Raw genomic sequence first — 26,171 nt, 5'->3', positions numbered from 1 at the left:
AATATTTCTCCCTCACATAGAGACATAATCACTTAGAATAACTAAGTGATATATTGATTTGATTGTTAAAAAAAGAGATATTGCACAAATTATAAACACAATTAAGAAAAACAGATTTCTGTTTTGATCTGAGAGAGTGAAGAGTGTGTCATTGTTCTTTACAGGTTGTGGGATTGTGGTGTCACAGATGAAGGTTGGTCTGCTCTGGCTTCAGCTCTGAGATCAAACCCCTCACACATGAGAGAACTGAGTCTGTCTGGGAATAAACTAGGAGACTCAAGAGTGAAGCTGTTTTCTGCTGTACTGGCGAATCCTCATTGTAAACTGGAGAAACTGTGGTAAGATCATATGTGACACATGAAACTGTCACTGTGAATTCATAAAGTATAATCAAAATGGAATAAAATGCAGGGAAATAACTATTATTACATTAATTACAAGGCAAAGCCATTGAAACAACATGATCAAATTCATCAAATTAATTTCACTACTGTTCATATGATGTAAGAGGATTAATATTTTTCTGTTTGAAGCGTTTGCTCTATTTCTCCTGCTGCTGTGAGTTCATGTGTTTGATCTGTAAATGATTTAACACATGAGCTGCTCCTCATTAAGGTGATTCTGCAGTACTGATAGTCAGACTGAAAAACACACTTTGACATCATGATATACTTTTAACATCATGATATACTTTTAACATCATGATATACTTTTAACACCATTTACTTTAACCCTCTAGGGCACAGGTGTCAAACTCAGTTCCTGGAGGGCCACAGCCCTACACAGTTTTGTTCCAACCCTGCTTCAACACACACACACCTGCAGTTTTCAAATAAGCCTGAAGGACTTGATTAGCTGATCAGGTGTGTTTAATTAGGGTTGAAGCTAAACTCTGCAGGGCTGTGGCCCTCCAGGAACTGAGTTTGACACCCCTGCTCTAGGGTCTAAGGTGTTTTTGGGGTCCTTGAGATGTTTTGACATGCCCTGACATTTGTGCTTTTTTCAGTTGCTTATAAACATATTGATGGCAAAGGTGTAATTACACTCTATTTAGCACAAACAGGGCTAACATAATATGTGAGCAACATGTATGTACATGTTTGCATTTTTGAGAGAATATTGTTTATGCATGGTTTTTGAAAAAACTAAAACTTAAAGTTTCTGAAATAAGGCCACAAAACACGTACTAATTATATGCCCACAAGACTTTTGACTAATGGATGTTGTCGCCTAGAGTTTTTGCTTCAAAATGATCTGAAAATCATCCTGCCTAATCATTCACATGAAACAATACATTGATTTAAATTTTGTAAGACACTTTTTGTTTGGAAAGGCAATATGCGTGGGGGCTTTTTGTTTGGAAAGGCATCATGCGTGAATGTGATCATGAATAATGCTCTGATTCACACCTGAGAAGACAATGACCTGCATAATGAGCCTTTCATTCAGGTGTGTCACTGAGAGAAAACCACAAGAAAGAATGTGAGGCCAAAAATATTATATATATATATATATATATATATATATATATATATATATATACACTGCTCAAAAAAATTAAAGGAACACTTTGAAAACAAATCAGATCTCAATGGGGAAAAATATCATGCTGGATATCTATACTAATATGGACTGGGTAATGTGTTATGAACGAAAGGATGCCACATCGTTTGATGGAAATGAAAATGATCAACCTACAGAGGATTGAATTCAAAGACACCCCGGAAATCTAAGTGAAAAAATGATGCAGCAGGCTTGTCAATTTTGCTGAAATTTCATTGCAGCAACTCAAAATGGTTCTCAGTAGTTTGTATGGCCCCCACGTGCTTGTATGCATGCCTGACAACGTCGGGGCATGCTCCTAATGAGACGACGGATGGTGTCCTGGGGTATTTCCTCCCAGATCTGGACCAGCGCATCACTGAGCTCCTGGACAGTCTGAGGTGCAACCAGGTGATGTCAGATGGACCGAAACACAATGTCCCAGAGGTGTTCTATTGGATGTAGGTCAGGTGAGTGTGGTGGCCCTTCAATGGTATCATTCCTTCATCCTCCAGGAACTGCCTGCATGCTCTCGCCACATGAGGCTGGGCATTGTTGTGCACCAGGAGGAACCCAGGACCCACTGCACCAGCATAGGGTCTGACAATGGATCCAGGGATTTCATCCCGATGCCTAATGGCAGTCAGGGTGCCATTGTCTAGCCTGCAGAGGTCTGTGTGTCCCTCCATGGATATGCCTCCCCAGACCATCACTGACCCACCACCAAACCGGTCATGCTGAACGATGTTACAGGCAGCATAACATTCTCCACGGCTTCTCCAGACACTTTCCTGTCTGTCACGTGCTCAGGGTGAACCTGCTCTCATTTGTGAAAACCACAGGGCACCAGTGGCGGACCTGCCAATTCTGGTGTTCAATGGGAAATGCCAATTGAGCTCCCTGGTGCTGGGCAGTGAGCACAGGGCCCACTCGAGGACGCCGGGCCCTCAGACCACCCTCATGAAGTCTGTTTCTGATTGTTTGGTCAGAGACATTCACACCAGTGGCCTGCTGGAGGTCATTTTGTAGGGCTCTGGCAGTGCTCATCATGTTCCTCCTCGCACAAAGGAGCAGATACCGGTCCTGCTGATGGGTTAAGGACCTTCTACGGCCCTGTCCAGCTCTCCTAGTGTAGCTGTCTGTCTTCCTGGAATCTCCTCCATGATCTTGAGACTGTGCTGGGAGACACAGCAAACCTTCTGGCAATGGCACGCATTGATGAGCCATCCTGAAGGAGCTGGACTGCCTGCGCAACCTCTGTAGGGTCCAGGTATCGCCTCATGCTACCAGTAGTGACACTGACCCTAGCCAAATGCAAAACTGGTGAAAAACAGTCCGAAAAGATGAGTAGGGAAAAAAATGTCAGTGGCCTCCACCTGTAAAACCATTCCTGTTTTGGGGGTTGTCTCACTGTTGCCCATCTAGTGCACCTGCTGTTAATTTCATTAACACTAAAGCAGCTGAAACTGATTACCAACCCCCTCTGTTACTTAACTGACCAGATCAATATCCCAGGAGTTTAACTGACTTGATGCTATTCTCTGATTAAAAAGTGTTCCCTTTATTTTTTTGAGCAGTGTATATATATATATGTATATACACTGACCTAAAGGATTATTAGGAACACCTGTTCAATTTCTCATTAATCAATCAATCAATCAATCAACTTTTATTTGTTAAGCACATTTAAAAACAACACAAGTTGGCCAAAGTGCTGTACAAATCTAAAAATTACTCAAACACTCAACAAACAGTACTCACACAAAACACTGGATTAATATACAACCCCGAGCAGTAACCTGAACCTAGGGGCAATTATAAGCCACAGCGTAGAGGTGTGTTTTTAGCATAGATTTAAAACATTCTAACGAATCACAGGATCTGATATGCAGAGGAAGAGTATTCCAAAGACGCGGGGCTGCCACAGAAAATGCACGATCACCTTTGGTTTTTAATCGTGATTTGGGAACATGTAGGATCAAACTCTGGGATGATCTAAGGGGTCGAGCAGAATAGTGATGCTGTCTCTGTATCAGACGTGCTACATACTCCGGAGCCAGACCATGCAGACCTTTAAAAACCATGGACAGAACTTTATATTGGACTCTAAATTCAACCGGAAGCCAGTGCAAAGAGGCCAGTACCGCAGAAATCCTAGACCATTTCCGTGTGCCTGTCAATAGTCTGGCTGCTGCATTTTGCACCAGCTGCAACCTTGATAGCAATTTTCTAGACAATCCTAAGTATAACAAGTTGCAGTAATCCAATCTGGATGAGATAAAAGCATGAATGACAGTTTCCATGTCCTTAAACGATAAAATGCTCTTTAATTTGGCGATACTCCGCAATTGATAAAAGCTACTTTTAACCACAGCATTGACTTGTTTGTCAAATTTCAGCTCTGAGTCAAAAATTACACCAAGGTTCCTTGCTTGGGTGTTAACATTAACCCTCTGAGGTCTGAGCTGTTTTCTGGGCCCTGGAGGTGTTCTGACATGCTCTGACATTTCTGGTTATTTCTGTTACTTGTGACATTTTCATGGCTAAAGTCTAATTACACTGTATTCAGCACAAACTCTGCTACAATAATATATCAGCAGCATGTATGTAAAAGTTTGCAGTTTTGAGATAATGACATTTATGCGTGGTTTGTGAAAATACAAAAAAAAATTCTCACTGAAATAAGGCCATGAAACCCCTACTGATTATTTCTTCACAAGACTTTTGAAAATTGTATGACATAGCCTAGAATATTTGCTGCAAAACAATGTGAAAATCACCCTGACTGCTCATTCAGAGAAGACAATATATTGATTTAATTTTTTTACGACGTGTTTTGTGTGAATAAGCCTTATGCGAGAGCTCATTAATATGTATGGCTTTTCTCACCTGAGAAAGACAAAGACACTCCCCTAACGGCCCTATTAGGAGCTATAAGGGCCACTATCATTCTGAGCAACCTTGCACAATACTGTAAATGAGGAGATTTAAAAAAGAATGGCTTTTAGATTGTTTGGATTTATTTACACAACATAATCCAAATAGACACAACAAATGGCAAAAAAGCACTTATTGAAAGACAGAGACCTTTGTGCCATTCCTAAAAACATTGTACATACCTTTCATTTCCAAGGTGTTTGATGTTCACTTTACCATGTTCATGTTCCAGAGACTCATGTGAATGTTGAAGTCGGCAGGACTCAGTGGCATCTGGGCCCTGAAAAAAAAAGTGAACATACTGATATCAAGAGAAAGGCCTGCACGATTTTGGAAATAAATAAATTGCTTTTTAAAATTCACAAAATACACACACACACACACACACACACAAATGTTTCCAACAATATAATGAACATAAGCATAAGCTATGCGCAGTGCTGGGTAAAATAATAATAACAATAGATAGCAGTATAAATTTTCCAAAATATTTCAGCAACAACCAAGCTAGAGAAAAATATATTGATTATCATGTTACTTCAAATGTTTCCATTCGTTATGATGATATGAAATGAGATAATAGTAATTGTAAATAGTAAATAATAGTAAAAGTAAATGTTTTGCTTTTCAAATTTTCAAATGATACATTCAAACGCGATCGCGCTGCAAAATCTGATACATTCAAACGCGATCGAGCTCAAATACATTATGTTACCATACATATCTTCGTTTGACCAGATATCCACAAACACAGTAGGCCTAACAGTAAACACGGGTCTAAATATTATAATATTCCCCATATATCTAGCAACAGTTCAACTGCAATGTGACATTTATGCAACAATAACAAACTAATATGTAAAAATTTCTTACCTTAAATCTTTCTCGCGTTCTTCTTCTTCTGAGGTAGCCTAAATCCAATGTAAGCTCTGGCGCGTCTTTCAAACTCGACGAAAAGTGAAGTGAAGTGTTTTGGTGTTTTGTTGTTGAGGTAACGAGCGCGTTCGCGTTCCATGTGGAGATTTGCATGTGAATATCTTTTGCGCGAGTGGCCGTGGCCAAATTAACTGTAATGAGCAAGCGTTTGAGAAGCTGGACATCTTGTTGGTTTTATACAAATTACTTAAACAGAGAATGTTTGTTTTCGTTTTGAACCCGATCATTTAAAAGTACACACTTAAATGTTTATAAAGGTGTATGGCTCATAAATGTGTGACAAGTATTCGCTGAGTTTTGTTTCAGTTTATAGACGTGCTCAAGAAAAAAAAGTTCACTGCGACGGAGAGGCAGAACGCACACCCTGTCTATTTTCTTTATTTTACAAAAGCACAATGTTTTGATTTGATTGTAAGTGGACACATACAAAAGTAGAAATATCACAGATCATTTTTATATTTTTCTTTTTTCTGTATGACCATAAATGACGGAGTAATTTAAGTTTATAGTGCTACAATGTGGAGAAAATCCAGCAAAACGCGTCGGCGCGTTTGTCGACCTCAGAGGGTTAATGGCTAAGGGGTCAAGATGTAAAGTAAGCTGTTTAGCTAACTTAGGTGGACCAAAAATCAACACTTCCGATTTTGACTCATTGAGTTGCAGAAAATTATCGGCCAACCATGCTCTTATCTCATTCAAACACTCAAACAATTAATGCAATTATCTAATCAACCAATCACATGGCAGTTGCTTCAATGCATTTAGGGGTGTGGTCCTGGTCAAGACAATCTCCTGAACTCCAAACTGAATGTCAGAATGGGAATGAAAGGTGATTTAAGCAATTTTGAGCGTGGCATGGTTGTTGGTGCCAGACGGGCCGGTCTGAGTATTTCACAATCTGCTCAGTTACTGGGATTTTCACGCACAACCATTTCTAGGGTTTACAAAGAATGGTGTGAAAAGGGAAAAACATCTAGTATCCAAAATGCCTTGTTGATGCTAGAGGTCAGAGGAGAATGGGCCGACTGATTCAAGCTGATAGAAGAGCAACTTTGACTGAAATAACCACTCGTTACAACCGAGGTATGCAGCAAAGCATTTGTGAAGCCACAACACGCACAACCTTGAGGCAGATGGGCTACAACAGCAGAAGACCCCACCGGGTACCACTCATCTCCACTACAAATAGGAAAAAGAGGCTACAATTTGCACGAGCTCACCAAAATTGGACAGTTGAAGACTGGAAAAATGTTGCCTGGTCTGATGAGTCTCGATTTCTGTTGAGACATTCAGATGGTAGAGTCAGAATTTGGCGTAAACAGAATGAGAACATGGATCCATCATGCCTTGTTACCACTGTGCAGGCTGGTGGTGGTGGTGTAATGGTGTGGGGAATGTTTTCTTGGCACACTTTAGGCCCCTTAGTGCCAATTGGGCATCGTTTAAATGCCACGGCCTACCTGAGCATTGTTTCTGACCATGTCCATCCCTTTATGACCACCATGTACCCATCCTCTGATGGCTACTTCCAGCAGGATAATGCACCATGTCACAAAGCTCGAATCATTTCAAATTGGTTTCTTGAACATGACAATGAGTTCACTGTACTAAAATGGCCCCCACAGTCACCAGATCTCAACCCAATAGAGCATCTTTGGGATGTGGTGGAACGGGAGCTGCGTGCCCTGGATGTGCTTCCCACAAATCTCCATCAACTGCAAGATGCTATCCTATCAATATGGGCCAACATTTCTAAAGAATGTCTTCAGCACCTTGTTGAATCAATGCCACGTAGAATTAAGGCAGTTCTGAAGGTGAAAGGGGGTCAAACACAGTATTAGTGTTCCTAATAATCCTTTAGGTGAGTGTATATATATATATATATATATATATATATATATATATATATATATAATGTGTCTTTTTCTACAGATTTTGTATGCATGCAAATTGTATAATATCCAAGGTAAACATTTCTAGTAATTGTGCAGTTAATTCTCATACTGTTTTTTCAGAAAGTTTTGGAATATGTATCCTCTCCCCAAATTTGTCACTAATAAAACACAATAAAATGAATTTAATGAGAAGGCATATATTGTCCTATTAAGATTTTGTTTACATCTACCTAGTAAATATATTTTTTGCTATTTTATTAAAAAAGGTTACAATTACAATTTTAACAATATTTCAAGTGTAATCTTTCTTTGTAAAAAGTATACATTTTATCATTCGTATTTCAAAGATTCATTAGTTTGAATATTGGAAAAAACACTATAATAACATCTTAATTGATAATTCAATATATCTACTTTATTTTTGACAAAACATCCCATACTATATATTATGAGCAGAAATTGGCTAACAAAAGCTTATCTGATGTGGCAGTAGTCTTTCTTTTACAATAACATGTTTACTAATGTAAGTGCTTGTGTGAATGAACGGCACAGATGCGCGCTGTATAGCTGTTGTAAACAACAGTGCGCGTCTGTGCCGTTCATTCATTCACACACCACTCTTTGCGGTTTACAGACACTATTGCATATCGCGATTAGAACAAAGCACCTAAAAATAAAGAACGTCCTGGTTGCGTATGCAACCCACCGTTCCCTGAAGGAGGGAACGGAGGACGTAGTCGACGTAGACTGAAATGGGGATCACGCTTAGGGAGCCTGCCTCCTTCGTACTACTATTGAACGAGCCAATTCAACATTAGCGTGCATGATTACACGCTCCGCCCCGCAGCGCAGGTAGAAATACAGAACTGGACGCACGCACCAGTTGCTTTTTTCGCTGAGGAGCCGATCGGCCCCGAAGTCAGCGGTGGTCCAGCACTAGTGGCGAGGGGACTACGTCCTCCCTTCCCTCCTTCAGGGAACGCTTGGTTGCATACGCAACCAGGACGTTCTTTATTTTTAGGTGATGTTCTTTATTAGACTACGTCAGACATAGTCGACGTCGACTGAAATGGGGATCTTATTGAAAACGCCACTAGTGCTGCCACCTTCCAGTGCCTAGACAGAAGCCTCCTGATCCCCCCGCATTTTAAGGCGGAGAAGGGACAGGGCGTTAGGCCAGGGAAGTCACTGCTGTTCCTACAGGATCACTGGTAAAGCGTTCCCTGTACATGGAAGGAAGGGAGATACATGTGGAGAATACACATATGTACTGGGTGAATTGACGGGCAGTACAACATATGGAATGTCACTGGGGAGGCTACAGCCTATAACAGGGGGGAGCTACTCACCAGACATTAGCCGCCTTTCCATTACCCTTCAAATTGCGCAAATTGAAATTGAGAATTGAAAATACGCTAAATGGAAACACGTCAATTACGCAAAAACTCCCATTTATCGCAAAAAAGTTTTTTACGCTCGCATGAGGTGGTTTTTCAGCCAATTCGAAAAATAAATATTTCACAAAACTGCAATGGAAACAGTTTTTGCACATTTATAGGTCTCCTGACTTAGAGGGGGCGGTGTGTCCGGAAAGAAGACAAGACGGAGTTGTTTATTGAATTCATAAAAGAATTACAGGAATAGTCGGCCCCGATCGGCCCCCTTTTCGGCACTCCTTTTTGAATGCGCATGCGTCGCGTCTGAACGCGTTGTTGTCTTTGGAGCTCCATCGATTTGATTTATAATTCTTGATTTTTCTCTTTAAACTCACTTACAACGAACATTTTCTACTTTTCCTCACTGAGAAGCACTACTGCTCAAACCTCATAGTTACAACACGGACTGTTGAGCAGACGCGTTTTAAGCCTTTTAGTGATCCAACAACGGATACTCTTATAGGTTACTCCTGTGGATCACGGCTGAAAGCGTCTTCTCCACACTCACTTACAAACAAACATTTTTTCGCCTATCGTGCGTCTACTCTACACCCTTACCACTAAAAAGACGGATTATATCCAAGACTTCAGTCATAAATTAGTATTAATATTGATAGCATCACTGGTTGCTTCGTTGCTAACTTACTGTCCATCTGTTAAAATGGCGAATATATCAGATGTAAGTAGTCTACCTTTTGGTGCAGGTGAGGACACATTTGAGCTGCATGCACTGCAGTCTGAGCTGGAAGCTGTTGAGAAACAGATCCACGACCTTTTATTGAGACAAGCCGAGCTGAGAGACCGGCGTTTAACTCTTGAAACATCACGCGCCGATGCACACAAATCAGTGATTAACGTTACTAACCCGCTGACTCCGACCTCGTCTACTCCGTGCGTTTCTCAGCATCGGACCCGAGCGCCGAGGTCGCGATCAGCCATGGTCTCGTTCACTCCGGCTCCAACACGCCACCACGAAGCCTGGGTGGTTCCGCAACGGAAGACGCGAGTCAGTTCTAGACCAAGACTCTCTCCGACCCTCCCGGTTTTCGAGTTATCCACAAAAAAAACGCTTCTCCCCTCTTCGCGAAACAGAACACGATGCTATGATCATCGGCGATTCCATCGTTCGGCACGTACACGCTACGTTAGGTAAAAGTAAGGTGCACAGTCACTGCTTTCCTGGTGCTCGTGTTTCTGAAATCGCTGCTCGCGTTCCCGAGATTCTGAACGGTGACGAGCGCGTCGGAACTGTGGTCCCTCACGCGGGAGTGAACAACATCAGGCTGCGCCAGACGGAGGTTCTGAAGAAAGACTTCAGGAATCTGATCGATACGGTACGCAGCACATCGCCTGAAACAACGATCATTGTGTCAGGACCGCTTCCCACGTACCGACTAGGGCATGAAAAGTTCAGTAGATTATTTGCGCTAAATGAATGGTTAATGTCATGGTGCAATGAGCAGAAACTGCTCTTTGTAAATAATTGGAATCTGTTTTGGGAGCGTCCTAGGCTTTTCCGTGCTGATGGCTTACACCCAAGCAGATTCGGAGCGGATCTTCTGTCGGATAACATCTCCAAAATGTTAAATACCGTTTGACTAGTAACCAAAAGTCCAAATAGTCTCTGCTGCACCAATTTAACTGATATAAATACTAGTGTAGAACATTGCATAGAAACCGTGTCTATTCCTCGTTTAGTGAGATCAAATAATAAATCTACTGCAGGATCTAGGAAAAATCTAATTGTTATTTAAACAGAAAATGTTGCTATTAGTAAACAAAAACAATTTCTAAAGCTAGGTCTTCTAAACATTAGATCACTCACACCTAAGGCAGTTATTGTAAATGAAATAGTCACAGATAATAGCTTCGATGTACTTTGCCTTACTGAAACCTGGCTTAAACCAAATTATTATTTCGGTCTAAATGAGTCTACTCCATCAGGATACTGTTATAAGCATGAGCCCCGTCTGATTGGTCGTGGCGGCGGTGTTGCAACAATCTATATAGAGATAGTCTCAATGTTACTCAGAAAACGGGTTATAAGTTTATTTCGTTTGAAGTACTTGTACTAAATATTACGCTCTTAGATGTTAGAAAAACATCCCTATTATCTCTAGCCTTGGCTACCGTATATAGACCGCCTGGGCCTTACGCTGATTTCCTAAAAGAGTTTGCAGATTTTCTCTCAGATCTATTAGTCAATGTCGATAAAGCATTAATTGTTGGAGATTTTAACATACATGTAGATAATCCAAATGATGCGTTAGGGGCTGCGTTTATAGATTTATTAAACTCATTTGGGGTCAAGCAAAACGTCACCGGACCAACTCATCGTCTTAATCATACACTTGATTTAATTATATCACATGGAACCGATCCAACCGATATTGATATCATTCCACAAAGTGATGATGTCACTGACCATTACATGGTAACTTGCATATTACGTACTGCTGTAATATGTCATGCGGCGCCGCGTTATCAACCAGGCAACCTTTCATCCACCATAGATAATTTCTCAAATTGCTTATCTAATCTGTCTCAGCTGCTGCCTGAACCTAAACAAACAGATGAACTAGAAGAACTAACTAGCACTATGAGCACCATTCTCTCTAGAACATTGGATGTTGTTGCACCCATTAAATTAAAAAAGGTCAGAGAGGCAATTAAAGCACCATGGTACAACAATACTACGCATGTTCTAAAGACAGAAACCTGTATTTTAGAGCGTAAATGGAAAAAAACTAATTTAGAGGTCTTTAGAATCGCATGGAAAGACAGTATGTCATGTTATAAAAAGGCCCTAAAAGCGGCCAGGGCTGAGCACCTCCGCAAACTAATAGAAAACAAACAAAACAATCCTAGGTTCTTATTTAACACCGTGGCTAGACTAACAAATAAACAGACGTCACCTGAACAAAATATTCCGTTACAGTTTAGTAGTAATGATTTCATGAAGTTCTTCACTGAGAAAATAGAAAACATCAGAACCACAATTGTAAACGTTCAATCTTCAATTGCGCCTTATAATTCAGCCTCAATTATCACCCCGCAAGAACAATTACAGTGCTTTACAACTATAGAACAAAAAGAGTTAAATAAACTTATCACTTCATCTAAAACAACAACATGTTTATTAGATCCTATACCAACTAAACTACTGAAAGAAGTGTTACCTGTAGTGGAAGAACCTCTCCTCAATATTATTAACTCATCTTTATCTTTAGGTCATGTTCCAAGAACATTTAAATTGGCAGTTATAAAACCTCTCATTAAGAAACCACAATTAAATCATAATAACCTAGCAAATTATAGACCCATTTCAAATCTTCCATTTATGTCAAAAATATTAGAAAAAGTTGTATCCGCCCAACTGGGCTCTTTCTTGCAACAAAATGATATCTATGAAAAGTTTCAGTCAGGATTCAGGCCGCACCATAGCACTGAAACTGCGCTCGTTAAAATCACAAATGATTTACTTTTAGCTTCTGACCAAGGCTGTATCTCAATACTAGTTTTACTTGATCTTAGTGCTGCGTTCAATACTATAGATCACACAATACTCTTAGATCGACTACAAAATTATACTGGTGTTCAAGGACAAGCATTAAGCTGGTTCAAATCATACCTATCTGACCGCTACCATTTTGTCTCTTTAAATGGAGAAAAATCGATCATAACTCCAGTAAACTATGGAGTGCCGCAGGGATCTGTGTTAGGCCCTCTATTATTCTCAATATATATGATGCCACTTGGAAATATTATAAGGAAACATGGAATCAGTTTCCATTGTTATGCTGATGACACTCAAATATATATTTCATCACGGCCGGATGAAAACGCAAAATTATCCAAATTGACAGAGTGTGTTAAAGATATAAAAGATTGGATGACGCGGAATTTTCTTTTATTAAATCCAGACAAGACAGAGGTAATACTTATCGGTTCAAAAAAACGCCCACAAAACCTTGCACAATACAACTTTACCATCGTAGGATGTCCTGTTACTTTATCCTCTACAGTAAAAGACCTGGATGTTATACTCGATTGCAACCTGTCTTTTGAAAATCATATTTTATATGTTACAAAAACAGCCTTTTTCCACCTTAGAAACATTGCTAAGCTACGTAATATGCTATCAGTTTCTGATGCAGAAAAGTTGGTTCATGCCTTCATGACCTCGAGACTAGATTACTGTAATGCTTTATTAGCTGGTTGTCCTGCATCCTCAATAAACAAGCTACAGTTAGTCCAAAATGCCGCCGCTAGAGTTCTTACTAGATCAAGAAAATATGATCATATAACACCGATTTTATCATCACTGCATTGGTTACCTATAAAGTTCCGTATTAATTACAAGGTATTGCTACTGACTTATAAAGCCCTAAACGGCTTAGCTCCAGTCTATTTAACGGATCTTCTATCGCCCTATAATCCATCGCGCTCTTTAAGATCACTAAATTCAAGGCTTTTGGTCATACCTAGGATATCCAGAACCACCAAAGGAGGGAGAGCATTTTAGCTCCAAAACTCTGGAATAGTCTTCCTGATACTGTTCGTTGCTCAGACTCGCTCTCACAGTTTAAAACTAGATTAAAGTCGCATCTTTAGCCAGGCATTCATATAATATTTTTAATCTTACAGTTCAAACTACAATCCGGCCTCTAGTTCATAAATGCCAGAGGAGAACTGGCCCCCGACTGAGCCTGGGTTCTCCCAAGGTTTTTTTTTTCTCCATTAGGCCACCTGATGGAGTTTTAGGACACCATTAGGTCACTTGATGGAGTTTTTCGGTTCCTTGCCACTGTTGCCTTTGGCTTGCTCAGTTGGGGATATTTTGGGGATATTTAATTTACTTTTATCAATCAATAAATTCCACTAGAAACAAACCTTGTAGTATTATTTTAATTTAATACTGTGAAGCTGCTTTGATACAATCTGTATTGTGAAAAGCGCTATACAAATATACTTGACTTGACTTGACAATCCCTCCTTTAACTAGTTCTAGCGACAATGTAATTCCTGATATCAGAAGACATTGTTACTAGTAAAAGGTTCATTTTTAATATCAAGAATTCACATTTTAAATAGTACAAAATTAATTCTTGATATAAAAAATGGGTAACACTTTATTTTGATGGTCCCTTTTGAACATTCTGTTGACTATAAGTAACTTTGCAACTACATGTCAACTAACTCTCATTAGAGTATTAGTGTACTGTCTGCTTGATATCTGATGACTCTTTATTGTGATGGTCTTTCAACAGACACTCTACTGACTATAAGTAACTTGGCAACTACATGTCAACTTATTCTAACCCTAACCCTACCAGTCTACTAATACTCTAATGAGAGTTAGTAGACATGTAGGTGCAATGTTACTTCTAGACAACAGAATGTGTTAAAGGGACCATCAAAATAAAGTGAAACCAAAAAATGTATATCCTGTGAATGAATAAAAGCTAAAATGGTGCCATCGCATGTCACTGAGTTTTAAATGATAAAAACAATTCTTGATACTTGATGGTTATTATTTACTGAGGGATGTGCATCCATATTGACCAGAATCTCCAGCCAATCAACATTTTAAATTCAATGGAGCCTATAAATCAATAGTCAATGTCAATACATTGCTTTCCATCTTGCATTAGTGCAGAGTTGTAACTAAACCTTGACTGAGAGACTAGATAATCATTGTCTTGTTTTAAAACTATAATGAGGAGTGCCATCACGCCCATATTGTACTGCTCCCGACTCACAACAGATGTTTCTGCTAGAAAGTGCGCGTTTCATTTTGTGAATGACACGACACGGTTATCTTTTCCGAGCTGCAGTTAATAAACAAACACCGTTGTCCTTTGTCATTTATTACACACAATAAATCAACTCAAATCAACTAAACTTTAGCCTACTGTTCTTTGCTGACATCAAACTTGGAGAGGAGAGCACACAAGTCTACCTGAACTGTTGCCGCAATTAACTCTCATGGTGTTTTACTCTCTCTCTTTTTGTGACCAGAAGGATAGTTCCGCTTTATTTCCTCATCGATATTGTAAACATTGATTGACGCGCTTTGACACAAGGGGGAGTTGGGGCCTTGAATAATTTGCGGGGCCCTACGCAACTTGCGTAGTGTGCGCATAGGGCTGATCGGCTCTGCAGATAAGTGATCAGTCCGTGGAAAAACACTGCTCATTCACGTCTGTCAGCTGGCGTGCGCTCAACAGAATAATGAGCTGCTGCTCCTCTCATCATTCCCTGAACAGGGTAGACGCAGCTAGAGAGAGTGGCGGCAGGGAGAAAGCAAGAACTCTCGATCGCAGGACTGACGACATTTGAAGGTTACTGAGGTTTGTCCAAAAAGTCGCTCTTTTGAAAAATTGTCGCTAAAGGGGTCTGAAAAGTCGGTAAACATAGCGACAAACGTACTAAGTTGGCAACACTGATTCAGTCTCTCGTTGCATCCACGCGTCCACTTGAAATGGATATTATGTCACTCAACACTCATAGATAAAAACACATTTCATGCTTTGTTGGAACAAAAGTGGCTAACTTCTGTCAAACTCGACTATAAGCATGGACAAAAATAATCAATATCGATTCTGAAAAAAGAAAATTCATTTTAAAATCGTAAACAAAAAAATCGCCATAGTTAGGTGAAAGATTTTTTTTCTCCCAGCCCTAACACACACACACACACACACACACACACACACACACACACACACACACACACGTTCCTTAACATGTTTACAAATACATTAAGCACACACACACACACACACACGTTAGGTTTCCATATTTTATGAGCACTTTCCATAGAAATAATGATTTGTATACTGTACAAGCTTTATATTTAATCCCCTAATACTAACTGGTGTATTTTAACATGAACTAATGAGTATTATATATTTCATATTGACAGCATTATGTTATTTATTTTTTAAGTGTTATGTTTATCTTTGGATATAGGCTTAATGTGTGTCATTTTTCTCTACAGGTTGATAAGGTGTGGTGTCACAGATGACGGTTGTGCTGCTCTGGCTTCAGCTCTGAGATCAAACCCCTCACACCTGAGATATCTGAATCTGTCTGAGAATAAACTAGGAGACTCAGGAGTGAAGCTGTTCTCTGCTGTACTGGAGAATCCTCACTGTAAACTGGAGGAACTGTGGTAAGATCATACGTGACTCTCACATGAAACTGTCACTGTGAATTAGGAGTGAGTGATATGGCAAAAATATCATATCACAATTTTTTTTTAGGAAAATCACGATTCACGATTCTATCACGAAATGACTGAGCATTACAGCCAAACTAATGTCCCTATTTTAAAAACAAAATAATTCAATAACAAATACATTTTTTAACATTCACTTGTCACCACTTAGTGGTGAAACAATGTAATTGATAAATGACCTTGCAGGTGGTCAGCAGGATAAATGGTCACCGCAGCGCCAACACAGATTTAAAATGTTGCGATATGATTTTGTCAAAGGTTTAACCATCTAGGCGCCACGGTCGAGTTTACTCGACAAGATGCGGCACTGAATAAAATGGTCGATTTTGTCAAATAGGGTGTCAAATTTCGTTCGACCTCCCCTCCACTAGTTGGCAGACATGTCATACTTCATCCCCGACTCAAAAAAACGTCATGCTTCTATACAAAATCTTCGAGCTAGAGCGCATTGAATCAGTGCGAACAAAAGCGGACCTAGTGTGCGAATGAGCCATTTTATCAGAGCAATATTGTCAACGTCAGCGAGTATTTGCATTAGATTGTTGTTGTTATTATTATTATTATTATTATTATTATTATTATCTAATGGCATCAATAAAGCTGAAGTGTTGGGTCTTCTATTCGCGGACCCTAATTCTAAAGGGGAATATCTGTCTTCAGAAGATGACGGTGATTCTGAAAGTGAAAGTATAGCCCTAACGTTACACCAAGCACAAACGGTGAATCCTTTGCCCAATGTATATGGTCCTTTGCCCAATGTCAGTGGTGGGAACAATGTTTTCCCGGGATCGGAGTGTTCATCGCGAAGTTAGCAGGCGTGTTAGTGTTGTGGGGAACGAGGCGGGAGATTTTTACCGCGCTTGCCGTAGCTTTGTGACCGTGTCGATCGGATTGAAAGGGGTGGTTTATCCCTTTTGTAATCCAATCGAGAGAACATGTAAACACTTGATCGGATTGAAAACCGAAACTGAAAGGACTGCGCATGAGCAATGACGTTAACCCTCTGGAGTCTGAGCTGTTTTCTGGGCCCTGGAGGTGTTCTGACATGCTCTGACATTTGTGCTTTTTTCAGTTATTTATAAACATGTTAATGGCAAAGGTGTAAATTCACTCTATATAGCACAAACAGGGCTACCATAATATCTGATCACCATGCATGTATATGTTTGAATTTTTTTTATTCAAAAATAAAAATGAAAGTTGCAGAAATAAGACCACAAAACACATACTAAATATGTGTAAATAAGACTTTTGACTAATGATTTTTGTAGCTTTGAGTTCTGGCTTCAAAATGATGTGAAAATCATCCTGCCTTATCATTCTCATAAAACAGTACATTGATTTGAACTTTCTAAAACATTTTTTTTTGTCAGAAGAGGTTTATGCAAGGGAGGGGTGGCCCATTAATATTAATGGCCCAATGGCCCATCAATATAGATGAGATTCAGACCAGGGGTGTGACATACACTCTTCCAGTGGCTAATGGGCCATCAAGTGCCTGAACAAAGAGGAGATTCAAAGGTTTTGTTTTTCAATTTTTTGTTTTTATTGTAATTCCTCTATGTGGAGGAACTAAATGTTCTAAATTTGCTCTAAGCAAATCAAATGTGAGCAAAATAAATTAATCAGTCTGTTATAAACAAAGCAATTGTGAGCGATAAACAAAAGTAAAGGCAGGTATCTCACAGTAAATTCCTGTGCCCCGTTTATATGCGGGCTACAAGTAAATCAAATGTGAGCAAAATAAAGAATCCTGAAAAAACTATCACAGGTTATAAAAAATATATATTAAGCAGCACAACAGTTTCCAACATTGATTTTAAAAAATAGTCATCATATCAGAATGATTTCTGAAGGCTGATGGTTAGTGGAAGGTGGTCAGCAGAGCACACACATCTGAATACAGTCACACATCTTTATGCCACTCCTGAAAACAGTTCCTGTTTAACTGAAGACATAAGTGAACATTGCATGCCTGGCATTTCCATGGTGTTAACTGCTTTTTACCACACACTGCTTTGCAATGAACACATGAGCGGCGACCAACTGTGGCAACATCCCTGTCATCTGATGCCAGCTCAGCTCCTGGAACCGGTACATGGTCACTATTGGTCCGTTTTGGTGCCGTTTTCAGTGACACACCACAGAGCTCTGTTATAAGCTGCTCCATAAACTCTTTATGGGACAAGTTACCATGTAGCTCTTTGTGCACAATGAAAGAGTTGGTGGAAGCAATGTCCAAGAAGTGTAGAAAGATCTTTCTGTACCACTTCATGGTTTTGTGCTGTGTTGTGTAGTACTGTATCAGCTGATCAACACCACCCATGTGTTTGTTGTAGGCAGTCACAGGTGCAGGACATGGAAATGTCTTTGTCCTCCATGTATCTTGTGTTTTCACCCTCCTCTGCGCAGTGTCTCCTGAATAAGCAGGATGGATGGTAGAACAGACAGATACCTCTCGTGTGTCCATCCACTTCACAAATACAAGAGGTCCATCCCGAACCCACCTGATGGATCCCCTGGCAGATTTTTTAGAGAGTGAATTAGCTGCATTCCGAGGGCAGTCCTTCCTGTTGTCCCTGTAAGTCCCACATGCACCAAACTTCATTGCAAACAAGTCTTTTAGGAGCTTTGGACTTGTATAAAAATTGTCCATGTACACATGGTACCCAGAACCCAAAAATGTGTGGTCTAAAAGAGATGTTACAGCATCATATGACAGTCCATGGCCTGTGGGAAAGTTGTTCTTTCCTGTGTACACAGAAAAGTCCACAGTGTATCCATTCGATGAGTCTGCAAGAACAAACAACTTGAAACCCCATCTGGTTGGCTTAGCTTTCATGTACTGTGTCATGCCTGTGTGTGCTTTGCATGCCACCATTCTTTCATCCACAGCTAAGTTTCTTCTAGGATGATAGATGGATTTACAAGCCTGACGAATAGTCTCCATGAGAGGTTTGACCCTGAAAAGACGGTCATGTTCACGTGTGCCCCTCTTTCTGTCATTATCCATATCTGCATCTGGGTGACTCATGTGCACATTCCATGAAATGATGCGGTATCTGTCCCGGGACATAACTGTAGCTGGAAAGGGTACAGAGAAAACACTGCTTTGCCGCCAGTAGTCGCTGATGGAGCTGACCTTCACCATGGCCATGTAAAACAGCAGCCCAATGTAACGGTACATCTCACTGATGCTGATATCTGTCCATTTATATTTGCAGCCCTTTGCAGTTGCCTTGGCAGCCTGAGCATTGGTGTTGTGGCACAGAGTTGAGACAGCACTTTCTGAAAAAAAATTGTTTGAATAGACTCATGGGCGAATGTGAGTCTACAGGGCTCAGTTGTGGTCCAGTGTCTCGTGCAGGACGGAATCGCACAATCTGTGGAACCATGTCAACATCAGTCTCTGTTTTCCATGCCAGAGTGGACTGCCTGTTGCTTGCCTGCTGGTTAGCCTTGGCTCTCTTCGGGACAGGTGCTTGAACATGTTCATTGTCACATCTGTAAAAAACAAAACACACTGTGAGTATACTGATAACACAATCAAAGACACTGTATTATTATCATTATCGATCACTAATGGCCATGGATAAAAAAAGACAACAGTTTTTGTAATATCACACAAGAATATGTACTTTTATATTATGATGATGTAAACAATTATATTTCATCTGTAAATATTACGTCTGTGGACTTACTCGGGAAGATTCTCCATCATACGGAGAACTGAACTGCATGCCCCTCTACGGGGTGCTGGAGAAGGAGAGCTAGCTGCAGCCATATTCCTAAAAAACAACAACAACAAAAATATTTAGCATACATTATCCAAAGTAAACTGATTGGCAATTAATTGTTATGGACGCACAATCTATGTATATATCTGTTGATGGTCCATAGGACAGAGAAATATCACCGCGAGTATCTGTTGATGAGCCATAAAGACCGCACGCATTTAGTGACGCACGCAATGAACGGATCGTTCGCGAACAACACATCACTAAATTTCAAACATTTACACCTGTATTCACAAACATCTGTGCATAAGGCAGTACTGAAGCATGATAAGCAGTGTCATAGTCTAACCATAAACCACACACACACACACACATACATATATATATATATATATATATATGTCTAGTATTTAGACAGTAGGCCTAGGCTATCACATATTTTACCGGAGGCTGAAATATATTTAGACTAAATCACATTACACTTAAGCAGATATTCACAAATAAGGTATATAAGACATACGGCAGTATTTTAGCATGATAACCAGTGTTATAAGCTAATCAAAACTGAGTGAAATATATTTAATATACAAATATGTTTAGAGAGTAATAGCCTATCACATTGAAAACGTTTACACTTGAGCATATACACGAATGTTAAGGGATATTGTTATGCAATCTTTCATGTAAGATGCCAAAAGCTAGCCAACACTAAGCAGATATAGTCTGAATTATCAGAAAAATAATTATATAACAGTAAAACTTACTCCGAAAAAATTGTGTCCTCTGCGGGATCAATTCGCTCTTCAAAATGCTGCCGTTCGTCGTCCGAGTCTTCATCTTCCTCTGAGGAAAAGGTGCATTCTTCCTCGCTGTCCAGAATCATCTGAAGGGCGTCTTTACGGAGAAACGTGCCATACTCAAAACGCGATGAACTATCAGTTAGTCTGATGAAGAAACTGTGTTTTTATGGCATTGATCGGGGGGCGGGTGCGCTGCATACTAGATCACCTAACTATTTACATGTGAATCGCGCCGGGGGCGTGGCGGCCTCAACTCATTATAGAGATAATGAAGGGAGACGGAAAAACGGTACCTCTCCTTGCTTTCAAACGGATTACATGAGTTGAAAACATTTGTTTTTTATATAAATTACTTCATTTAAAAGAAGAGATTTCAAGCTTCATAAAGACATATATCACGTGTATGTGTGAGAAGTATTCGCTGAGTTATGGTTCATTTTCGGACGCGTTTCAGAATGGACTACACGGACAGAGAGAAGGCAGAACTCGCTTCGTGTTTATTTTTCTTTATTTGGCGAAAAGCACAACACTTTGTTTTTATTGTGAGTATACACAAAAATAATGCACATTTAACAGAATCGATTGATGTATGAAACTCCTATGGAAAATCAAAGTCAACAGAGTATTAATGAGTTTCTTTTACACTGATAAAAAAAAAGCGAGCTGGTATCGCCGGCGATACCGCCGACCTCAGGGGGTTAAATAGCGTAATGACGTATGACGTGCGGAACGAGCTGTTCTTCCTGTGGAATAAAGTGTCATATTAATAAGTTTCCCGTCATTCTAAACTTCTCATTTCACTCGCGCGTCTGTAAAGTGAAGCAGGACAACATCCAACCAGTCCTTGTTTTGGATTCTCATCCACAGACGCCTGGTTTTGGCCGCGGGGAGGGGCATTTTTACTGCGTGATCAATAAGCAGCACGGCAAAACAGTTAATATGCTCTAAATTATGACCAGAGACAGTTAATATTACGTCTGCTGTTTAAAACAAATAAAGAACCAATAGAGGAGAATATTTATGCTCAAAGCGGGAAACTCTGTATATTCATGCAGTGTGCGCATGTCAAAACATCAGATCCGATTTGAAATTTGTGACATATAAACGCGCACATCATTCATACATGGAATCAGAGTGCCTACTGTATGTAGTAAATGGAAAATCTCTACAGCAAAAGGCCAACCGCTACATGCATTCGGTTTGTTTCTACCATTTATTAGTAATGATTTACACAATTTGTTTACTATTTACTATTTACCTGAGCATTCAGTATTGTGCAATATAGCATACAGAAGGTGAGGGACATTTTGGGGGGAAAGAAGTGCTGCATTTTATCATTTAAACATGTGACTTAATGAAAATTCTATAATCCAAGATGGCCGCCATCATATGACGTCATAATATGCAAATTAGATGGGAAAATCTAATCCCTACATAAACTTTGGGTCATCCTTAATATTTCTCTAATTTACAGAAAGTATCTATCTTTTTAGATACTTTTAAGATATAGCCTTTTGAAATTAAGATGTCAAAATTAAACGTTTTAGGAAAAAACCTCTGGCGCCTAAAGGGTTAATAGACAGAGGAATTGGAAGGAGATTGTGTGGGTGTTTGAATGGAGATCACAGTATTTTAAAGATGAATCGTGTAGCTCTACTGTCTTATCTCTCTCAGCATATGAGTAGCACGAGGGCTTTTCAGTGCATTCAGTCTCACGCCGCTTCCACACGTCCACTTGAAATGGATATTATGACACTCACAGATAACGACACATTTCTCCTCTGTTGGAACAAGAGTGGCTAACGTCTGTCAACCTCGTCTATAAGGAAGGACCAAAATAAAGCAATTTAATTTGAATCAATATCGATTCTGAAAAAAAAAAAATTGGGTTACCTTTTTAAAAAATCACGATAGTTTGGTGAATTGATTTTTTTCTCCCAGCCCTAACACACACACACACATTTCTTAAAGTGTTTACAAATACATTAAACACACACACACACATTAGGTTTCCATGTTAGGACTTTCCATAGAAATAATGATTTTTATACTGTAAAAACTGTATATTCAGGCCCCTAATCCTAATTTATGTATTTTAACAACATGAACTAATGAGTATTTGTATATATTTCGTATTGACAGCATTATGTTATTTATTGTTTAAGTGTTATGTTTATCTCTGGATATAGGCTTAATGTGTGTCATTGTTGTCTACAGGTTGAGTGATTGTGGTGTCACAGATGAAGGTTGTGCTGCTCTGGCTTCAGCTCTGAGATCAAACCCCTCACACCTGAGAAAACTGCATCTGTCTAGGAATAAACTAGGAGACTCAGGAGTGAAGCTGCTGGAGGATCTGAAGGATGATCCACATTATAAACTGGAGACACTATGGTATGAATAGGTTTTAATGATTTTCATCATCATATTTTCATTTAAAGTTCAAATGGATGATTTACTCACTAGAAATAAAAGTAAAGGTTCAGTAACACCACGTCTGCTCCTGTCTGCCTTGCTGCTACTCCTGAGTTGGTTTGCGTCTGTAATCTCTGTATATCTTTCTGTTTTGAATCTTTGTTTTACCATCATTTGCCGTTGTTTAAACTGCTAAATATAACTTACTCAACATCACATATTAACCAGCGATCGCTAGCTTCAATCTAATTCATTGCTAGCACAAAACGCTAGTATTTCACTAGCCTGTTAACGTGCCATCCATGCACTCTATTTATTTATATATATCCCTATTGTGACCGCGACTTTTTTTTAAAGTCCATCAAACAACTGCGGTAAGTAGAATCATTCAACAAACACGGTAAGTCATGTCTAATCCTCTTATTGTCACTTGCACCTCATGTATAGCATAGCTTTTTCTGTCAGCACAGGATTTACATGTGATAAATGTAGGGAGATAGCCAGGCTGACAGAGAATATTTCAGAACTAGAGACATGCATCCAAACTTTAATTGAGGATCGTGAGAGTGCTAGAGCTTTAGATACTGCTTTGGATGCGACTAGCTTAGAAAACACTGTACACTGTTCGGTCCCGGCTGTAGTAGAGCCCGTGCAGCAGGCTTGGGTGACGGTCAGATGGCATAGTCACGGGACAAAACACCACTCTTCCGTTCCGATTACCATAACAAATAAATTCTCTCCACTCAGTGAAACACCCACTGAGAATCCTGCTGAATGTATATATATATATAGTATATTTATATAGCGCTTTTCACAATACAGATTGCATCAAAGCAGCTTCACAGCATTAAACAAAAATAACACAACAAGGTTTGTTTCTAGTGTAAATTTATTGATTGATAAAATTAAATATCCCCAAAATATCCCCAACTGAGCAAGCCAAAGGCAACCGTGGCAAGGAACCGAAAACTCCATCAAGTGACCTAACGGTGTCCTAAAACTCCATCAGGTGACCTAATGGAGAAAAAAAACCTTGGGAGAACCCAGGCTCAGTCGGGGGCCAGTTCTCCTCTGGCATTTATGAACTAGAGGCCAGATTGTAGTTTGAACAGTAAGATTTAAAATGTTATATGAATGCCTGGCCGAAAAGATGCGTCTTTAATCTTGTTTTAAACTGGGAGAGCGAGTCTGAGCAACGAACAGTATCAGGAAGGCTATTCCAGAGTTTTGGAGCCAAATGTGAAAATGCTCTCCCTCCTTTGGTGGATCTGGATATCCTAGGAATGACCAAAAGCCTCGAATTTATTGATCTTAAAGAGCGCGATGGATTATAGGGCGATAGAAGATCCGTTAAATAAACTGGAGCTAAGCCGTTTAGGGCTTTATAAGTCAGTAGCAATACCTTGTAATTAATATGGAACTTTATAGGTAACCAATGCAGTGATGATAAAATCGGTGTTATATGATCATATTTTCTTGATCTAGAAAGAACTCTAGCGGCTGCATTTTGGACTAACTGTAGCTTGTTTATTGAGGATGCAGGACAACCAGCTAATAAAGCATTACAGTAATCTAGTCTCGAGGTCATGAATGCATGAACTAACTTTTCTGCATCAGAAACTGATAGCATATTACGTAGCTTAGCAATGTTTCTAAGGTGGAAAAAAGCTGTTCTTGTAACATATGAAATATGATTTTCAAAAGACAGGTTGCAATCGAGTATAACACCCAGGTCTTTTACTGTCGAGGATAAAGTAACAGGACATCCTACGATGTTAAAGGAGGCTTGTCGTTTCCGGTCGAGTGAACGCTGGCGTGACTAGCTGCCGCTGCTCGCCGGTAACTTTTTATTTGATCGTCATTATGGTCTTGCGACCTAATGAACTTTGATTTATACTGGTGCAGTGTCTGTAAAACAGTTTCATCTGCCCGTTTTGGTAAACGGACAGACCGAATATTGTCTACGCTACCTGTGGCGTGTTGTTGACTCCCGCTCCTCATCTGGCTGCTGCTACATACTAGCTACCACCTCCACTCGTCCATCATGTGGAATAACGGACTGACAGTATGGTTTATCCTAGTCTGGATTGTCCTATCCAGCTTACTAGGTCCATCGACAGCCCTTCACCGGTACACTGCTGCCCAGCTCCTTCAGCTGCGGATCCACCTGTCAGATCCTTCACCGGTGCTACATTTTTTCCCGGACATCGCTCGGCTCCCCCGTCGGAAATATATCCACCGCGGGTCCCGCCTGAGACTCCACATCAACCACTCATCTGCCATCAACTCCATTTGGTCCACAACCCGCCGTCCTCGCAGGAAACCCAACAGACGAGCTAAATGCGGCTTGTTAGCCAACCTAGCCAAGTCGGCTAACTATGTCTCCACCTCCGTTCGCAGTGATGTCAACTTCGGACTATTTAACATCCGCTCACTCACTGGCAAAGGACTTCTTCTCCAGGACCTCCTCCTCGATTCCAAGCTGGATTTTCTATGCTTGACAGAGACTTGGCAGCAACCGAACGACTTTTCTCAGTTAAACGAATCCACTCCACCCGGGTTTGTTTACATTTGTCAGCCCCGCCTCACCGGTCGAGGAGGAGGTCTCGCGATAATTCATCATGAGAAATTGCGTGTGTCGCCTATTTCTCTTCCTACATACTTATCGTTTGAATCAGTGGCTCTGCAAATTACTGGACCAACACCAACTATAGTAGCTGCTGTCTATCGTCCTCCCAAGCCCAACAAGGATTTTATTGATGAATTTTCCTCTCTTCTCACCCTCCTCTGCACACACTCCCCTAATGCTATTGTGCTTGGTGATTTTAATATTCACATGGACAGCATCAATCATATTATCACGAAGGATTTTACATCATGCTTGGACAGTTTCGATTTTAAGCAACATATAAATTTCCCCACCCATTCCAAAGGTCATATCCTTGATCTGGTGTGCTGCTCCGGTGTCACCCCTTTAAACTGCGCTTCTACTCATCTCCCCATTTCTGATCATATGTTCATATCATTTAATCTGAATCTGTCCATTTCCAAAACTAAACCTTCACGTATAATCTCTTTCCGTAACATTAAGAACATTAATCCTACAACCGTTACAACTGCCATAGAATCACTTCCCAGCATAACCTCCCCTTCTACATGTGATGAACTCGTTCTCCACTACAACAGCAGTCTCCATTCACTGTTGACTTCACTTGCTCCCATAAAAACCCGGA

General features: G+C 40.1%; 1 protein-coding gene across 3 annotated transcripts in view; it reads left to right on the top strand.

Annotated features, from left to right (window-relative positions):
- The window catches only part of LOC311091345 (NACHT, LRR and PYD domains-containing protein 3-like), a 256,345-nt gene that overhangs the window by 206,477 nt on the left and 23,697 nt on the right, over nucleotides 1-26,171 (top strand). For all 3 annotated transcript variants that reach the window (XM_084127245.1, XM_084127246.1, XM_084127247.1), the window contains 3 exons: nucleotides 165-338; nucleotides 15,750-15,923; nucleotides 22,744-22,917. In XM_084127245.1, coding sequence (XP_083983371.1) covers nucleotides 165-338; nucleotides 15,750-15,923; nucleotides 22,744-22,917 — 522 coding nt within the window. The remainder of the gene's footprint in view (nucleotides 1-164; nucleotides 339-15,749; nucleotides 15,924-22,743; nucleotides 22,918-26,171) is intronic.

The sequence above is a fragment of the Abramis brama genome (assembly GCF_963993115.1).
Source record: "Abramis brama genome assembly, chromosome: 10".
NCBI classification, from domain to species: Eukaryota; Metazoa; Chordata; class Actinopteri; order Cypriniformes; family Leuciscidae; genus Abramis; species Abramis brama.
This window is presented reverse-complemented; position numbering and strand designations above follow the sequence as displayed.